General features: G+C 40.0%; 1 protein-coding gene across 6 annotated transcripts in view; it reads right to left on the minus strand.

The window, feature by feature from the left end:
• Positions 1-1,324: 1,324 nt before the first annotated feature.
• Positions 1,325-20,505, minus strand: part of prx (periaxin) — a 39,146-nt gene continuing 19,965 nt past the window's right edge. Inside the window, exons 7-12 of one of the 6 annotated variants that reach the window (XM_028464840.1) lie at positions 19,205-19,446; positions 18,610-19,127; positions 12,892-18,516; positions 11,386-12,288; positions 3,493-10,797; positions 1,325-1,830 (exon numbers count right to left, since the gene is read on the minus strand). In XM_028464840.1, coding sequence (XP_028320641.1) covers positions 1,541-1,830; positions 3,493-10,797; positions 11,386-12,288; positions 12,892-18,516; positions 18,610-19,127; positions 19,205-19,446 — 14,883 coding nt within the window. In that variant the 3' untranslated portion in view covers positions 1,325-1,540. Of the gene's footprint in view, positions 1,831-3,492; positions 11,327-11,364; positions 12,289-12,891; positions 19,128-19,204; positions 19,447-20,505 lie in introns of all 6 variants that reach the window. The other 5 variants (XM_028464842.1, XM_028464839.1, XM_028464843.1 and 2 more) reach the window with 5 other exon arrangements.

Raw genomic sequence — 20,505 nt, forward strand, 5'->3', positions numbered from 1 at the left:
TACTAAGATTGTCCATACCAGGTTTGGGGTCAATTACATTTTCAGTTACAATAACGTTCTCAATTACTAAAGTTCAATTACAATTAATCACAATTACTGAGCCTGAAATAAATAACCCAATAAAAGTTAATCTTCCTCTTTTGTTAGCATCTCTTATGCTCTAAGGTCTTAAATCAGCTGTAAAATACACTAAAACAAATATCATCTAATTTCTTTTCTATCGATTGATTACCTTGTTAGGCTTCCTAATTAGTGAAAATACAGGTATTAATATTTTCAGTGTGGACGTTTTGTGTACCCCCCATTTAATTTAGCTTTTTTAATGGTGAAATGTGGGCAAGCTTGATCTGAAACATTTTAATAATTAACTACATATGTGTAGAACTCTACATAGAACTGTAACACAGTTTCCCAGTTTTGCATTAAATTATATTTGACAATTTTTAAAGAATTTTCAAGGCAATTACAATTCCAAAGTCAATTATCTAAACTCAATTGCAATTTAATTATGATTACGACAATATCAATTACACAATTACAATTATAACTGACCTCAACCCTGGCTCGCACTGATGATAACAGCCACAAAGGTGATAGCGCAGACTGGCCACAAGCACTAAATAAACATACTGTTTGAGAGATACCACATGGATGGCCATCTGAGAGAAAGTAAACACCATGGGGAAAACGAGAAGAACAGCAGATGACGTTAGGAAAAACAGACAGATAGAAGTAAAACAACAGAGGAAAAAAAAAGCTCACATTCCATTATTTGTGAATCATTCGTTCCAGAAATGCTGACTCAGCAGAAAATATCAATATCCAACAATAACTGCAGCCATCTGTGAGTAAAGCTGTGACAGTTTTCTAAACAGATGCTGATATTTAGCTTATCCTGGCAGAAACGCATAGATTGCAGATTAGATAGCGGCTAACATGCTAAATTTGTGTTACTGACACATGCGATAGTCCGGTTAGTAGATCAATCACAAACCTTTAGTAAATCAGGCCCAAAGTAAGTAAGGTCCAATTAATTCAGAAAATAGTTACAGTTTAGAATTCAGGGTGATGGTTTTAAAGTAGGCAGCACTTGTATTATTTAACCTATGCACATTAAATTTCTTGTTTTCTGATGTAGTGACTTCAAAAAATTATATTATAAAAGCGTGGTCTTATTTTTGATGCCAATGTGATTAAAAAACTAATTTTGAACACAGAAACGGCAATATATATGAAATTCAGTTGATAAAAAGAGAAAACCAAACAGTAGGGTAATTTAGACCAACTGACAACATTCAATAAGAACACATAAAATAAAATAAAATATATATTACTCTGTTGCTTTAATAATAATACAAATAATGCTGGTTGATAAAAGGTCATTCCACATATTCTATCTCACTGATATCATTCCTAAAAAACACACAGACTGAAGATGTTTGTTTGGCTACAATAAAACAGAAATCTCACCAAAAAATAAAATAAGATAGAAAATAAACAAAGAAAGTTGAAAGCGGTTAAAGATTTCATTTCAGCATCTTCAGTGTTTGAAGCCTGACTCGTGCTTGGTGGTAGTAGTTATCGTTGTCGTGGATTCGCCGGTTGGCGTCTCCATGGTAGCCAGTTGCCGAGTGATCCTGGTGGTTTTGGTCACTGTGGTGACATTCCCCCCCTCTACGGCGGTGACTTGACGCTCTTCGGACGTTTGCTGAGTGGTAAAGTCGAGCCCCGAGGTGTGGAGGCAGAAAGACCCGGAGACGTCTAGGTCTCCGCCCACCTCGCCCCTTCGCTGGCCATGAGGGGAACCTTCGGGAGTGATCTGAAGGAAGCCTGGGAGGAAGAGCGACGAAAAGGAGACGAGATGAGGAAGGAAACAGGAAGAAGATAAGGGGGCAGGTGATGATTTAAGGATGGAAAAGAAACTTAGTCTTTTGTAGTAGAGAAAAAAAAGAAAACCAAATGTTATTCATTCAGTCAATAATTAAACAAATCTGCAAAACACAAATTGCAGAAATTAAGATGTAGGGCTGGACATTTAATTGATAAAGCAATATATACCAAATGTTTCTCATGTTTGATATAGAATGAGACAATATCGTTTATATCGATCAAGCTTTATGTTAAAGGGGCAGTATTCTGAAAAATTCGCTTTATAATGGTTTTGCTACAGTGATATACATTCCTTTAGCCTCATTCAGAGGTTAAAGTTCTGTTTCCTCCATCTCTTGATATTCCACATTTTGTAAAGTGAGCTCCAAATGGGCAAGTTGGATTTTCCCCCCTTATGACTCATAAGGGGCCACAGACTCCTCCTGACAATCCTGGCTCCTCCTACCCAACATAAGAATGTGAGCTCCTCCCTCTCAAACTAACTCACAGCTAAAACAAACATGGCAAAGGCAGATTGATATTACACAATCAGTTCCACTTTTAGTAGCCGTTATACCACCTCGTATCGCTTTTATGGAATGATCTGACGTGTTTGTGACCCAATGCGACGCAGCGGTTGGACAAAACAATGGACTATCGTCTTAAATAGAATATTCCTGTGGTCAGAAGAGGTGAGGAGGAGAAGGAAGTGACTGTTCATGATTTACTCCGCTGCTGATGTGATAAACACACACCCTGAAGCAGTCTTTATCGAACTTACAATCAAAATAGCCACTTAAATATCCATGTGTTTTACTGTAATGTGCAGTTTTTTGGCTGACAACAATAACAGAAGTCTGTGGATCGCAAAAAAGAATTGCTATGGTAATAGGCTGTAGTGTGGAGTCTGCATCTACAGACACACCCACTCGTGGTCTGAAAGTGTCTTCTCAGAGGCCAAAACTCTGGAAAACAGTCAAGTTTGGTAAAATAAACCACAAATATTATGTTGTTGGAGATCTTAGAACAATTGGAGATGAATGAAAAATAGCATAATAATGGACCTTAAGTCTTTGTGCTAAAAGTCTAGTTTTAAGAGTTGCAACTTTTCTTGTCTTCTCCCTCTCACACAAACTCCTCTCTGACGATAAACACGGATGGCAAGTATGTGTCTAATGTGCATTAGAAAAAGTCAGTGTGTGTTGAAAAAGTGAGAGCAACTGCTGCTCCAACAAAGACTAGAATTTGTCAGAGCCAAGCTATACAACTCATTCACATATACTGTCCCTGAGATGGACAAAGAAAAAATTGGTGTAACATTATTCAAGCAGTCGCGCACCGCCATGGATATGGTCCTGGCCTTTAGGATTGACATTATCTAGAAAGCCATAATCTGGCACAGCTCATCTTTACTCTGTTTAAGCTTTCCTGGACATGGTCACTGCCAAATAAATCAAGTCCAGTTGCCTCCACGAAGGTGCCAACAACTACTTTCTGGTAAGACCTTATTGATAAAAAAAAATATTGAGATAATTATTTTAAATAAAATGTTTGGTTCATATAGCCCAGCCCTATCAGAATGTACCAATCAAACACCAAAAATGTTCAGTTCTTTGTCCTCACCTGTGGAGTGTGGCTTCAGGTACCTGGGCACCTTGAACCAGGGGGACGACTCTCTCTCTTCCAAATCTTGACTTGTTTTCTCGCTCCTGGTCTGATACGTTGCAGAGCCAAAGTCCGCAGTGAAACCAGTTGGTGACTCTGAACTGTCTCTATCCAGCATTTCTGTTCTTGCATAAGAGGAGACCACGACTTTTGGAGACTTCTCAACGGATTCAGAAAAGTCCATCTTAACAGGTTTGCCTTTTGATGACTCTTTGGATGATTTGAAACTTATTTCTGTGTCTTCCAACCCTGTGACCATTTTGCCATGTAGACTAGGTAGTTCCACCTTTGGAAATTTGACTTTACTGGCAAAGGTCCCTTTATCATCCTTTGATCCCTTGTGAAGTCCTCCATCTACATCACCATTGAGACTGGAACTTAATCCATCTTTTTTAAGTGAAACATCCAAAGACTTTCCTTGAAACGTCACTTCATCCCCATCTGCTCCCTCTGCACTCAAAGCAGCTGATTTGTCTTTCGGCTTTACAATGTTTGGCTTCATTTTAATTTGGGGCAATGGCACATTGACATCACCCTCAGTGCCAACAATGACTGTTGGCTGCCTTTCCGATAGTGCAGTACTTGCAGCACTCTCATCAGGATTTACCAGAACAAAGACTGCTTTTTTAACCTTTGGCATTTTTGGGCCCTCGTATTGAACATCTGTCCCATAAAATCTTTTGTCAGGAGAGGCCATGGAAGGTAATGGAACACCAAATTTAGGAATGTATATCTTTTTTCCGGTTGCAGAATGATCATCATCCTCTTCTTGTGACGGACTGATATCAAACTCAGTGTCAGGTATTCTGGGGACTCTTGCATCTCCGCTGGGCACTGAAATTTCAAATTTCAAATCTTTATGCCCAATCTTAGATCTTTCCATCACTTTGCCACCTAAATCTTCATCACATTTTTCCAATGCTTTTGCTTCAAATTCTACATCAGCCGAGGCTTTCTTTTTTGGCATTCCAATATTGAACTTTGTCCCTTTGACTTTAGGTCTTTTCATTTTACCATTGGCTTCTCCTGGGGTGATATCATGGTCAGGTAATTCCACATTTTTTCTTTCCTTCTTTCCCTCTCCTCTATGAAGTCCCAAATCAAGCTCAAGACTTCCAAGAGGAGCTGTAATATCAAGTTGAGGAAATTTTAGCTTTCTACCTTTGTGCTCTACCTCAACAGAGAGATTCCCTTCTCCATGAACCCCTGTGTTCAAGTCTGGAAGAGTAACCTGTGGTGTTTTGTGTTTCCCTGTAGAGAAAGAAATTGATTCTTGGGATGTTGGGATGTTGGTTTCTACTTCACCCAAAGGAAATTGTGGCAAACGAAGTTCCCCTTTTGGAGGATTGATGTTAAAATCATGGCCTTCAGTCATCAAAGAAATGGGCACATTTGTGTCAGGCATTTTGAATTTCCCTTCTGCATCTCCTTTGATGTCAACAACTGGACCTTGAACTTTTGCTTTTGGCAAGGAAATATCCACTGAAGGCATGTTCATATGTGGCATCTTGAACTTTCCACCTTCTCCTTTGATGTCAACATCTGGACCTTCTACCTTTCCTTTAGGCAGAGAGATGTTGAAATCAGGCATTTTCATTTCGGGCATTTTGAATTTCCCACCCGCATCGCCTTTCAGCTCTACATCTGGACCTTCAACTTTTCCCTTTGGCAAAGAAATATCCACCGAAGGCATGCTGATATGTGGCATCTTGAACTTTCCACCTTCTCCTTTGATGTCAACATCTGGACCTTCTACCTTTCCTTTAGGCAGAGAGATGTTGAAATCAGGCATTTTCATTTCGGCCATTTTGAATTTCCCACCAGCATCGCCTTTTAGTTCTACATCTTGACCTTTAACTTTTTCCTTTGGCAAAGAAATATCCACTGAAGGCATGCTCATATGTGGCATCTTGAACTTTCCACCTTCTCTTTTGATGTCAACATCTGGACCTTCTACCTTTCCTTTTGGCAGAGAGATGTTGAAATCAGGCATTTTGAATTTCCCACCCGCGTCGCCTTTTAGTTCAACATCTGGACCTTCAACTTTTCCCTTTGGCAAAGAAATATCCACTGAAGGTATGCTCATATGTGGCATTTTGAACTTTCCACCTTCTCCTTTGATGTCAACATCTGGACCTTCTACCTTTCCTTTAGGCAGAGAGATGTTGAAATCAGGCATTTTCATTTCAGGCATTTTGAATTTCCCACCAGCATCACCTTTTAGTTCAACATCTGGACCTTCAACTTTTCCCTTTGGCAAGGAAATATCCACCGAAGGCATGCTGATATGTGGCATCTTGAACTTTCCACCTTCTCCCTTGATGTCAACATCTGGACCTTCTACCTTTCCTTTAGGCAGAGAGATGTTGAAATCAGGCATTTTCATTTCAGGCATTTTGAATTTCCCACCAGCATCACCTTTTAGTTCAACATCTGGACCTTCAACTTTTCCCTTTGGCAAGGAAATATCCACCGAAGGCATTCTGATATGTGGCATCTTAAACTTTCCATCTTGTCCCTTGATGTCAACATCTGGACCTTCTACTTTTCCTTTAGGCAGAGAGATGTTGAAATCAGGCATTTTCATTTCAGGCATTTTGAATTTCCCACTTGCATCGCCTTTTACATCTACATCTGGACCTTCAACTTTTCCCTTTGGCAAGGAAATATCCACTGAAGGCATGCTGATATGTGGCATCTTAAACTTTCCACCTTCTCCTTTGATGTCAACATCTGGACCTTCAACTTTTCCTTTAAGTGGGGATATGTTTAAATCAGGCATTTTAATATCAGGCATTTTGAATTTCCCACCAGCATCGCCTTTTAGTTCAACATCTGGACCTTCAACTTTTCCCTTTGGCAAGGAAATATCCACCGAAGGCATGCTGATATGTGGCATCTTGAACTTTCCACCTTCTCCTTTGATGTCAACATCTGGACCTTCTACTTTTCCTTTAAGTGGGGATATGTTTAAATCAGGCATTTTAATATCAGGCATTTTGAATTTCCCACCAGCATCACCTTTTAGTTCAACATCTGGACCTTCAACTTTTCCCTTTGGCAAGGAAATATCCACCGAAGGCATGCTGATATGTGGCATCTTAAACTTTCCACCTTCTCCTTTGATGTCAACATCTGGACCTTCAACTTTTCCTTTAAGTGGGGATATGTTTAAATCAGGCATTTTAATATCAGGCATTTTGAATTTCCCACCAGCATCACCTTTTAGTTCAACATCTGGACCTTCAACTTTTCCCTTTGGCAAGGAAATATCCACCGAAGGCATGCTGATATGTGGCATCTTGAACTTTCCACCTTCTCCTTTGATGTCAACAACTGGACCTTCTACTTTTCCTTTAGGCAGAGAGATGTTGAAATCAGGCATTTTCATTTCAGGCATTTTGAATTTCCCACCAGCATCGCCTTTTAGTTCAACATCTGGACCTTCAACTTTTCCCTTTGGCAAGGAAATATCCACCGAAGGCATGCTGATATGTGGTATTTTGAACTTTCCACCTTCTCCTTTGATGTCAACATCTGGACCTTCTACTTTTCCTTTAGGCAGAGAGATGTTGAAATCAGGCATTTTCATTTCAGGCATTTTGAATTTCCCACCAGCATCGCCTTTTAGTTCTACATCTGGACCTTCAACTTTTCCCTTTGGCAAGGAAATATCCACTGAAGGCATGCTGATATGTGGCATCTTAAACTTTCCACCTTCTCCTTTGATGTCAACATCTGGACCTTCAACTTTTCCTTTAAGTGGGGATATGTTTAAATCAGGCATTTTAATATCAGGCATTTTGAATTTCCCACCTGCATCACCTTTTAGTTCTACATCTGGACCTTCAACTTTTCCCTTTGGCAAGGAAATATCCACCGAAGGCATGCTGATATGTGGCATCTTGAACTTTCCACCTTCTCCTTTGATGTCAACATCTGGACCTTCTACTTTTCCTTTAGGCAGAGAGATGTTGAAATCAGGCATTTTCATTTCAGGCATTTTGAATTTCCCACCAGCATCACCTTTTAGTTCAACATCTGGACCTTCAACTTTTCCCTTTGGCAAGGAAATATCCACCGAAGGCATGCTGATATGTGGCATCTTGAACTTTCCACCTTCTCCTTTGATGTCAACATCTGGACCTTCTACTTTTCCTTTAGGCAGAGAGATGTTGAAATCAGGCATTTTCATTTCAGGCATTTTGAATTTCCCACCAGCATCGCCTTTTAGTTCTACATCTGGACCTTCAACTTTTCCCTTTGGCAAGGAAATATCCACCGAAGGCATGCTGATATGTGGCATCTTGAACTTTCCACCTTCTCCTTTGATGTCAACATCTGGACCTTCTACTTTTCCTTTAGGCAGAGAGATGTTGAAATCAGGCATTTTCATTTCAGGCATTTTGAATTTCCCACCAGCATCGCCTTTTAGTTCTACATCTGGACCTTCAACTTTTCCCTTTGGCAAGGAAATATCCACTGAAGGCATGCTGATATGTGGCATCTTAAACTTTCCACCTTCTCCTTTGATGTCAACATCGGGACCTTCAACTTTTCCTTTAAGTGGGGATATGTTTAAATCAGGCATTTTAATATCAGGCATTTTGAATTTCCCACCTGCATCACCTTTTAGTTCTACATCTGGACCTTCAACTTTTCCCTTTGGCAAGGAAATATCCACCGAAGGCATGCTGATATGTGGCATCTTGAACTTTCCACCTTCTCCTTTGATGTCAACATCTGGACCTTCTACTTTTCCTTTTGGCAGAGAGATGTTGAAATCAGGCATTTTCATTTCAGGCATTTTGAATTTCCCACCAGCATCACCTTTTAGTTCAACATCTGGACCTTCAACTTTTCCCTTTGGCAAGGAAATATCCACCGAAGGCATGCTGATATGTGGCATCTTGAACTTTCCACCTTCTCCTTTGATGTCAACATCTGGACCTTCTACTTTTCCTTTAGGCAGAGAGATGTTGAAATCAGGCATTTTCATTTCAGGCATTTTGAATTTCCCACCAGCATCGCCTTTTAGTTCTACATCTGGACCTTCAACTTTTCCCTTTGGCAAGGAAATATCCACCGAAGGCATGCTGATATGTGGCATCTTGAACTTTCCACCTTCTCCTTTGATGTCAACATCTGGACCTTCTACTTTTCCTTTAGGCAGAGAGATGTTGAAATCAGGCATTTTCATTTCAGGCATTTTGAATTTCCCACCAGCATCGCCTTTTAGTTCTACATCTGGACCTTCAACTTTTCCCTTTGGCAAGGAAATATCCACCGAAGGCATGCTGATATGTGGCATCTTGAACTTTCCACCTTCTCCTTTGATGTCAACATCTGGACCTTCTACTTTTCCTTTAGGCAGAGAGATGTTGAAATCAGGCATTTTCATTTCAGGCATTTTGAATTTCCCACCAGCATCGCCTTTTAGTTCAACATCTGGACCTTCAACTTTTCCCTTTGGCAAGGAAATATCCACTGAAGGCATGCTGATATGTGGCATCTTAAACTTTCCACCTTCTCCTTTGATGTCAACATCTGGACCTTCTACTTTTCCTTTAGGTAGAGAGATGTTGAAATCAGGCATTTTCATTTCAGGCATTTTGAATTTCCCACCAGCATCGCCTTTTAGTTCTACATCTGGACCTTCAACTTTTCCCTTTGGCAAGGAAATATCCACCGAAGGCATGCTGATATGTGGCATCTTGAACTTTCCACCTTCTCCTTTGATGTCAACATCTGGACCTTCTACTTTTCCTTTAGGCAGAGAGATGTTGAAATCAGGCATTTTCATTTCAGGCATTTTGAATTTCCCACCAGCATCGCCTTTTAGTTCTACATCTGGACCTTCAACTTTTCCCTTTGGCAAGGAAATATCCACTGAAGGCATGCTGATATGTGGCATCTTAAACTTTCCACCTTCTCCTTTGATGTCAACATCGGGACCTTCAACTTTTCCTTTAAGTGGGGATATGTTTAAATCAGGCATTTTAATATCAGGCATTTTGAATTTCCCACCTGCATCACCTTTTAGTTCTACATCTGGACCTTCAACTTTTCCCTTTGGCAAGGAAATATCCACCGAAGGCATGCTGATATGTGGCATCTTGAACTTTCCACCTTCTCCTTTGATGTCAACATCTGGACCTTCTACTTTTCCTTTAGGCAGAGAGATGTTGAAATCAGGCATTTTCATTTCAGGCATTTTGAATTTCCCACCAGCATCACCTTTTAGTTCAACATCTGGACCTTCAACTTTTCCCTTTGGCAAGGAAATATCCACCGAAGGCATGCTGATATGTGGCATCTTGAACTTTCCACCTTCTCCTTTGATGTCAACATCTGGACCTTCTACTTTTCCTTTAGGCAGAGAGATGTTGAAATCAGGCATTTTCATTTCAGGCATTTTGAATTTCCCACCAGCATCACCTTTTAGTTCAACATCTGGACCTTCAACTTTTCCCTTTGGCAAGGAAATATCCACCGAAGGCATGCTGATATGTGGCATCTTGAACTTTCCACCTTCTCCTTTGATGTCAACATCTGGACCTTCTACTTTTCCTTTAGGCAGAGAGATGTTGAAATCAGGCATTTTCATTTCAGGCATTTTGAATTTCCCACCAGCATCGCCTTTTAGTTCTACATCTGGACCTTCAACTTTTCCCTTTGGCAAGGAAATATCCACCGAAGGCATGCTGATATGTGGCATCTTGAACTTTCCACCTTCTCCTTTGATGTCAACATCTGGACCTTCTACTTTTCCTTTAGGCAGAGAGATGTTGAAATCAGGCATTTTCATTTCAGGCATTTTGAATTTCCCACCAGCATCGCCTTTTAGTTCTACATCTGGACCTTCAACTTTTCCCTTTGGCAAGGAAATATCCACTGAAGGCATGCTGATATGTGGCATCTTAAACTTTCCACCTTCTCCTTTGATGTCAACATCTGGACCTTCAACTTTTCCTTTAAGTGGGGATATGTTTAAATCAGGCATTTTAATATCAGGCATTTTGAATTTCCCACCTGCATCACCTTTTAGTTCTACATCTGGACCTTCAACTTTTCCCTTTGGCAAGGAAATATCCACCGAAGGCATGCTGATATGTGGCATCTTGAACTTTCCACCTTCTCCTTTGATGTCAACATCTGGACCTTCTACTTTTCCTTTAGGCAGAGAGATGTTGAAATCAGGCATTTTCATTTCAGGCATTTTGAATTTCCCACCAGCATCACCTTTTAGTTCAACATCTGGACCTTCAACTTTTCCCTTTGGCAAGAAAATATCCACCGAAGGCATGCTGATATGTGGCATCTTGAACTTTCCACCTTCTCCTTTGATGTCAACATCTGGACCTTCTACTTTTCCTTTAGGTAGAGAGATGTTGAAATCAGGCATTTTCATTTCAGGCATTTTGAATTTCCCACCAGCATCGCCTTTTAGTTCTACATCTGGACCTTCAACTTTTCCCTTTGGCAAGGAAATATCCACCGAAGGCATGCTGATATGTGGCATCTTGAACTTTCCACCTTCTCCTTTGATGTCAACATCTGGACCTTCTACTTTTCCTTTAGGCAGAGAGATGTTGAAATCAGGCATTTTCATTTCAGGCATTTTGAATTTCCCACCAGCATCGCCTTTTAGTTCTACATCTGGACCTTCAACTTTTCCCTTTGGCAAGGAAATATCCACTGAAGGCATGCTGATATGTGGCATCTTAAACTTTCCACCTTCTCCTTTGATGTCAACATCTGGACCTTCAACTTTTCCTTTAAGTGGGGATATGTTTAAATCAGGCATTTTGAATTTCCCACCAGCATCACCTTTTAGTTCTACATCTGGACCTTCAACTTTTCCCTTTGGCAAGGAAATATCCACCGAAGGCATGCTGATATGTGGCATCTTGAACTTCCCACCTTCTCCTTTGATGTCAACATCTGGACCTTCTACTTTTCCTTTAGGCAGAGAGATGTTGAAATCAGGCATTTTCATTTCAGGCATTTTGAATTTCCCACCAGCATCACCTTTTAGTTCAACATCTGGACCTTCAACTTTTCCCTTTGGCAAGGAAATATCCACCGAAGGCATGCTGATATGTGGCATCTTGAACTTTCCACCTTCTCCTTTGATGTCAACATCTGGACCTTCTACTTTTCCTTTAGGCAGAGAGATGTTGAAATCAGGCATTTTCATTTCAGGCATTTTGAATTTCCCACCAGCATCGCCTTTTAGTTCTACATCTGGACCTTCAACTTTTCCCTTTGGCAAGGAAATATCCACTGAAGGCATGCTGATATGTGGCATCTTAAACTTTCCACCTTCTCCTTTGATGTCAACATCTGGACCTTCAACTTTTCCTTTAAGTGGGGATATGTTTAAATCAGGCATTTTAATATCAGGCATTTTGAATTTCCCACCTGCATCACCTTTTAGTTCTACATCTGGACCTTCAACTTTTCCCTTTGGCAAGGAAATATCCACCGAAGGCATGCTGATATGTGGCATCTTGAACTTTCCACCTTCTCCTTTGATGTCAACATCTGGACCTTCTACTTTTCCTTTAGGCAGAGAGATGTTGAAATCAGGCATTTTCATTTCAGGCATTTTGAATTTCCCACCAGCATCACCTTTTAGTTCAACATCTGGACCTTCAACTTTTCCCTTTGGCAAGGAAATATCCACCGAAGGCATGCTGATATGTGGCATCTTGAACTTTCCACCTTCTCCTTTGATGTCAACATCTGGACCTTCAACTTTTCCTTTAAGTGGGGATATGTTTAAATCAGGCATTTTAATATCAGGCATTTTGAATTTCCCACCAGCATCACCTTTTAGTTCTACATCTGGACCTTCAACTTTTCCCTTTGGCAAGGAAATATCCACCGAAGGCATGCTGATATGTGGCATCTTGAACTTTCCACCTTCTCCTTTGATGTCAACATCTGAACCTTCTACTTTTCCTTTAGGCAGAGAGATGTTGAAATCAGGCATTTTCATTTCAGGCATTTTGAATTTCCCACCAGCATCACCTTTTAGTTCAACATCTGGACCTTCAACTTTTCCCTTTGGCAAGGAAATATCCACCGAAGGCATGCTGATATGTGGCATCTTGAACTTTCCACCTTCTCCTTTGATGTCAACATCTGGACCTTCTACTTTTCCTTTAGGCAGAGAGATGTTGAAATCAGGCATTTTCATTTCAGGCATTTTGAATTTCCCACCAGCATCGCCTTTTAGTTCTACATCTGGACCTTCAACTTTTCCCTTTGGCAAAGAAATATCCACTGAAGGCATGCTGATATGTGGCATCTTGAACTTTCCACCTTCTCCCTTGATGTCAACTTCTGGACCTTCTACTTTTCCTTTTGGCAGAGAAATGTTGAAATCAGGCATTTTCACTTCAGGCATTTTGAATTTCCCACCTGCATCGCCTTTTAGTTCTACATCTGGACCTTCAATTTTTCCCTTCGGCAAGGAAATATCCACTGAAGGCATGCTCATATGTGGCATCTTAAATTTTCCACCTCCTTTGACGTCAACATCTAGACCTTCTACTTTTCCTTTAGGTAAGGATGTGTTTAAATCAGGCATTTTCATTTCAGGCATTTTGAATTTCCTACCCGCATCGCCTTTTAGCTCTACATCTAGACCATCAATTTTTCCCTTTGGCAAGGAAACGTCCACTGAAGGCATGCTCATGTTTGGCATCGTGAACTTCCCACTTTTTTCCTTGATGTTAAAATTTGGTCCTTCAACCTTTCCTTCAGGCATATAGACATCAATTTCAGGCATTTTTGTGTACGGTAATGAGAATTTACCTTTTGCATCTCCTTCCAAATGTACTTTTGTTCCCTCAGTTTTACCTTTGGGCAGTGAAATGTCAATAGAGGGCATATTGATACGTGGAAATGTGTTGTTTCCACCTTCTGAACCTTTTGGTAGGGAGATATCAATATCTGGCATTTCTATTTGATGCATGTTGAATTTTCCAGTGGTTTTTACATTTGTAGTTGGTTCTTCAATTTTTGGTAATTTTCCCTTTGGTAAGGACCCATCTTTATTGATTTTAGGAATAAAGACATCAACAGTTGGAATTTTAGGAATTTTGATGCTTCCTTCGTAGCCTTTATGAACCGTTCCTGACACATCAAAATCTGCTTTGGGGAGAAGAACTTCAAGCTCTTGAGTTTTTGCTGTTGGTAATGATACTTCAATAGACTGAATCTTGACACCGGCTTTTGCGTTGAGATCTTCACTAGGTGAATTCAAGGCTTTTTCTTTCGAGCCAAATCCTTGCATAGAAAATTTAGGTAATTTTAAGGACACATCAGGTACATAGAGGCCACCTTTGCTTTCCACATCTGCTTTAAGTTTGGCATCCACTTCTCCCTCTGGAAGCTGACTTTTAGATGGATGTTTTCCAAATTTTGGAAGTTTCACTTTAAACCCAGACCTATGTTCTGGGCACTCAACATTGATCTTTTGATGTGGAATATCCACATTAGGACAGGAAATCGAAAGATCTACATTTTTCTTGGATATTCCAAATGAAGGAATTTTTGTTTTTTTCACCCTGACTTTTCCTTTTCCATCAAACTCTACTGATGGTGGTCTAATGTCTCCCTCTAGCTGTGGTGAGCTTAGAGATATGCCTCCTTTGAGTCCTGACGTCTCTAAACCAGTACTTTTTGACTTTTCACCAAATCTAGGAAGAGTAAAACTCAGGGCTTTGAGGTTGACATCAGGCAAATCAAAGCTGACTCCAGATGATGGCTTGCACCCCTCTGCTTTCAAAAGGTGCACTTTCACATCATCCCCTTTTGCTTTTGTGAGACCAAAGTCAAGATCCACTTTTGGAGTGGAGATATCAACAGTTGGCATTTTGACAGTTGGAAGTTTAAGGGATACACCTTGGTGCTCTATGTCACTGCCTTCCGACTTAACTTTCAGCTTTGGTGGATCGATGTCTCCTTTAGGATCAGATATATCAAACTCTCCTGATGCATCCAGATTACTGATGTCACATTTTAGGTTTTTATTTTTACTACCGGAGGGAAGACTTAGGTCAAGTTTAGGCAAATTGATGTCTATAGTGGGCATGTGGAGTCCGGCACTGGTTTTATCAACTGCAGGTTTGGGTGCTTTGAACTTTCCAGATGGTCCTTTTACATTTATAGTTCCTTCTTCTATTGGAACTTCAATATCAACACCTGGAACTGTGACCTGTCCAAGCTTTATTTCTGGCTCTTCCATTTTGCAATCACTTTTGGGCATATTGATCTTTGGAAGACCAACATCTACTTTTGGCAATTTCACTTCCCCTCCAATAACCTGTGGCCCTTTAAAACTGACATCAGCTTTGAGCTTTTCTTTAGGGACTGAAAGGTCGATGTCTGGCATGGTGATTTTCCCTTCCTTCAGATTAGAACCTTTGATGTCCATCTTTGGTCCCTCAGATTTAATTTTAGGGAGAATGATGTCAATAGAAGACTTTTGGAACTTGCTGTCTTTACCGACATATCCTTCAATTTCAACTTTTCCTTTTGGCATTTTTATGTCTGGCATCTCAATCTTTATTCCTTTGACATCAGGGGATTGTATTTTAACATCAGTTTCTGGAAGCCTTACTTTTGGTAGTGAGACATCAACTTTGGGCATTTCAAACTTACTACCCTTCAAATCATGGCTTTCAATACCAATGTCACCCTGAATTTTTCCTTTAGGTAGAGAAATATCAACGTCTGGCATGTTAAACATTCCTCCTTCGGGACCTTTAATGCTGATATCTAGTTCTGGTGATTTCACTTGACTGAGGGAAAAATCACCTGTCACTTTTGGCCTTTGAAAATCCACATCACAACTCTTTCCTTGGATTTTAGGAAGAGAAATATCAAATGAAGGGACATTAAACTTGCTTTCTTTCCCTACATTGAAATCAAGATCAATGTCAGCCTTTCCTTCTGGTATCACAATTTTGCCAGTAGGGGTTCTCATTTTTCCTTCCATCTCTGGTCCTTCCACCTTTGCACCTATCTTTGGGAAACTCACTTTTGGCATTGAAACATCAAACTTTGGCATGTTGAAAGTTCCTCCTTTTACATCAGGTTTTCCTGTATCAAACTCACCCTCAATATTTCCTGTTGGTAACGAAAAGTCAACAGTGGGGATTTTGATCTTTCCTCCTTTAACATCAGGTCCCTTGAGATTAATGTCAATATTGGGACATCCTTTTTTAATTTCAGAAACCTGTGCATTTATATCTGGTTCTTTGGCTTTCATTTTAGAAAAGGAGATGTCTAAAGAGGGCATTTGGAATTTTCCTCCCTCAATTTCCCCATATGCTTTTGACTTGGGCACTGAAACGTCAATATCAGGCATCTCAATGTTCCTTACATTCACACTTGGTGCTTTGATTCTGACATCGCCCTCCTTTCTTTGTACTTCAGGGAGACGGACATTAACCAAGGGCATGCCAACTTTGCACCCGTAACCCTTAGGTGACTCAATGTCAACATCTGCCTTTATCTTTCCTTTAGGAAGTGAAATATCAACTGCTGGCATTTCCACATTGGTTTCTGGTAGCTCTGTTTTTGGAAGTGAATTGTCAAATGTAGGCATTTTAAATTTGCCTCCTGCAAGACATTCAACTTCAGCCGATCCTTTGGAGAGAGTAAGGTCAACGTTAGGAATCTTGATTTTTCCTCTATCCAGATCTGAAGTTTCTAATTTAACCTCTGATCCTTTAGTATTAATTTTTGGAAGAGATATATTCACAGTGGGCATACTGAATTCTCCTCCTTTACAGCCAGGTTCATTAATTACTTTACCTTGCAAGTGGCTTTTTGGAAGTGAAACATCAATATCAGGCATCTCAATTTTTTTACCCTTAATATCGGGTCCTTTTATTTGGACACCACCACTCTCTACTATATTTACCCTTGGTGATGAAATGTCAACACTGGGCATGCTCATCTTTCCCACTCCAGAATTATCAATGTTTAAGCCAACATCGCCCTTTGCTTTTGGAAGTGAGATTCCCACACTTGGAATGCTCAAGTCAGGACCCTGGAGATGTACATCCATCTCAGGAGATCTCATTTGAGGTGTTTTTCCTTTTATGTTCAATCCCTTCGTTTCAATATCTCCCTCTGGCATGTTCACTTTTGGAATAGAAACATCACATTTAGTCTTATGTCTTATGTCAGTGGACCCAATTGATGCCATTTCTATTTTAACATGTTTTCCAATCCCCGCATCAACACTCCCCTCTGTTTTTCCCACATTGATTTTTGGCATTTCAAACTTTCCACTCTTGACTTTTGGACCTTGCAGATTTAAATCTCCCTCTGGCAGTTTCACATTTGGTTGGTCAGCTGAAGGCACGTTGATTTTAGCTCCTTTAGCCTTGCCTTTCAAAGAAATATCACCTTCTAAAGTTTTTTGTGGTGACGAGATCTCAAAAGTCGGCTTTTTAATCTCGCCGGCTCTAAATTCTGCATCTTTGATCTTTATGTCACCTTTCTTTAATTTCATCTTCGGAAGTGAGACATCAACAGATGGCAAATGGAAATGTCCTCCTTTGCTTTTAGCCTTGATCAGACCCTTGGTTTCACTTTTTGGAAGGGACACCTTTCCCTCTGGTATCTTTATTTTTCCTGGAGATACATCAAAGGAAGGCATTTTCAACTTGGTTTCTTTTCCATCCATCCCAGCCTCAGCTTTTACGTCTAAATCTCCTTTTAGAGATTTAAGCTTCAAATCAGGGGCTTTTATGCCAATGTCATCATCTTTTGATTGGATTTGTGGCAATGGCACATCTAAAGAGGGCATTTTTCCTCCTTTGACATCAGGTGCTTTTATCTCCACATCTACGTCTGGCGATTTCACTTTGAGACCTGAAAACTCAAGGGAAGGCATATCAATTTCCCCTTTGGTTTGAATTTCGTCAATATCCACTCCTCCTACTTTGGTACTAAGTTTAGGGAGTGATACATCAACATTTGGCAGTTTAAACCTGCCAGTTTCATGATCTCCATACTTCAAGTTGCCTTCAAGGTTTGGATTGGGAAGAGAATATTCAACATTTGGAATTTCAGGACCTTTGAGCTTAACACCAGCTTCAGGTAGCTCCACTTTAGGTAAAGATATGTCCACAGAGGGCAGTTTGACTCCCTCCATCAGTCCCTGTGGAACAGAAACATCAATATTTGGCTTCTCAAAATTTTCTTTGACTTTAGGCCCTTCCAAGACAATTTCCCCTTGAGGCAACTTCACGTTAGGAAGAGTTGTGTCACATGAAGGCATTTTATTTAAGTCCTTTCCTGTGATGTTTCCATCAGGTTTTGGGAGAGAAAAGTCTACTGATGGTCCTTTGACTTTGCCTTCTTTAATCTCAGGTAGGTCAATACCAATGTCAGATGTTTTTATTTTAGGAAGGTTGACACTGACTGAAGGTAGTTTGAACTTGCCTTCATCGGCTGGATGTCCCTTAAGCCCAATGTTAGCTTCAAGCTCTGAATCTGGTTGTTTCAGCTTTGGTAGAAAAACATTGACTGAAGGCATTTTAAATTTTTCTCCTTCTAGTTCAGTACTTCCATTTGTTTCAGGTACAGCTATGTCAAGTGTGGGCATTTCCAGCTTACCACCTTTAATGCCCAAGGTGTTAGCATCAACTTCAACCTCACCAGTCTTTACATCAAAATCTGGCATTTTAAATTTTCCACCTCCACCCACATAAAGGTCCATATCTACGCTTTCAGTCTGTGTATTTGCTTTGGGAAGAGAAACGTCAACAGAAGGAAGACTGAAAGTTCCAGCACCCATCGGACATTCAACATCTACCTTTGATGGTGAAACGTCAACCTTTGGCATGGAGATCTTAGGCCCTCGAACGGCACCTTCCACCTCATCAGGAAGCTTTCCTTCAATGTTAATGTTTGGCATAGTTACTGCAGCTTTCCCAATACTTTTGGCTTCTGGACAAGACACATCAGCATTTCCTTTCACTTTTGGTCGGGAAATATCCACAGACGGCATTTGAATGGATAGAGCTTCTCCTGTGAGTTTACCTCCTATCTTCGGATTCGTAATGTTTGCTCCAGGGAGACCCGTATCCACATCTCCCTTTATTTCAACATTTGGAGGTTTGATGTTAGCTTCAGATTTCACCTTGATTTCACCATCAATCTCATCGGAATGACGGGAAAACCGAACTTTGGGAAGTTTAAACTTTAGCATTTTCGGCTTTGCGTCTCCTTTTCCAAAGTCCTCAGTCATCTTACCTCCCACTTTTTTTCCAGCAGTTCCTCCTGCAGAAGGGACAGTATCCGTTTTTCGTGAAGCGAGAGAAAACTCCACATCAGGTGAGGTGCATTTCACGTTGCCATCAACACTTGATGGCTGGAAGCTTGCATTTGGATGATTCAACTTTACTGATCCGGTTCCCAAAGAAGAGTCTGTTTTTGTGTGTTTGGACTTTGGAAATGCAATCCCAAATGTGTGTCCTTTTCCTTTGGGTTTCACTTGTTCTTCAAATTGTCCCGCTTCCACTTCTCCTGCGTAACCCTTGGTTTTCATGCGAGGAAACCTGCAGTAACAAAAAAGACAACTTTGTTTTATTCCAGAACAAAATGTTGAATGTCTTCTAAACCCGTCAGAACAAACCTGATGTTCTTCTTTGCTTTTCCAAAGGCTGCTGCTCCTGCAACGTCTTTGGTTTCCACCTTAATATTCTTGCTCTGCTTGAGTTTGGGGAGTGAAAACTCAACATCCACATCACTGGAGTCTAGCTCAGGGGGCGTTCCCTCAATCACTCGCTCGTCTTTGTTCTTCTCCTTTAGCTTCTTCAGACCAAAACGACCTCCCCTCTTCTTTTTCACCTTAAACGACTTGGTGCCTTTCACACTCTGAAATAATAAAATACACAAAAGTCTCTTATCTGAGGAATTGGTAATAAAACAAAAATAGAGATTGATGTTACTTTTCATACATTTAAATCAGACAAAGGCAACTGGCGGCCGAGGGGCCACATGCGGCCCTCGTCTAATTTTATGTGACCCCCAAAGTAAATGTACAAAATGACAGAAAATTGCACAAAACAAGAGCAAGAATACATTAAAAAATACAAATAATTACAACATTGCAATAAAATACAGTAAAAAACAAGAGAAATACTCAGAAAATACTCACAAAACTACTACAAAAATGAACAAAACGACAACAGTAATACACAAAATTATTCAGAAAAATATACTAAATTACAGAAAATGACAACAAAAGTACACGGAAAGACAAGAAAAACAAAAAAGTACTCTGCAAACCCACAGTACTAACAAACAAGCAAAGTGGCAACACAAATACACAATATGACTCCAAAAAACATATATTTTACAAGAAAAATACACAAAAGGACTACAGGAATACAAAATGCCTCACAAAGAGCAAGACAACAACACTTGCAACAATGCTCAGATCGCTCATTATTCTAAATGCTGACATGAATGTTGATCATGTGACCCTCTGATCAAACAAACACATTTTTTTTTATTTAATTTGAGGAGATTTTGTGGAATAATTTGTGGAAAATTGCAGGATTTAGGAAAAATGTAAAGTTCTTTTAACAATTTAAGATTAAAAATGATATAGTCGTGGGAAAAATGTGGGACCTGCTAATATTGTGGAGATTCATTGAATTTGTGTATTATTTTCGAGATACAGTAAATAACAGATATTTACAACTGAATTAGTTTGTAATTTAAACAGTGATTCATGGTATCTTCTGTTTTTTTGCTTTCTGCTGCGGAACAAATTGAAAGCTCTAAAGGGCCGGATTTGGCCCCCAGGCCTTGAGTTTGACACATGTGCTTTAAAGGCTTGGAAGAAGAAATGTGTAATCCGGATTGGATCCTAATTAAATTTGGTGGGGTAATTAAGGGTCAACTTTCATAAAGATCGGACCTAAATAT

The sequence above is a fragment of the Gouania willdenowi genome, chromosome 13, assembly GCF_900634775.1.
Source record: "Gouania willdenowi chromosome 13, fGouWil2.1, whole genome shotgun sequence".
NCBI lineage: Eukaryota > Metazoa > Chordata > Actinopteri > Blenniiformes > Gobiesocidae > Gouania > Gouania willdenowi.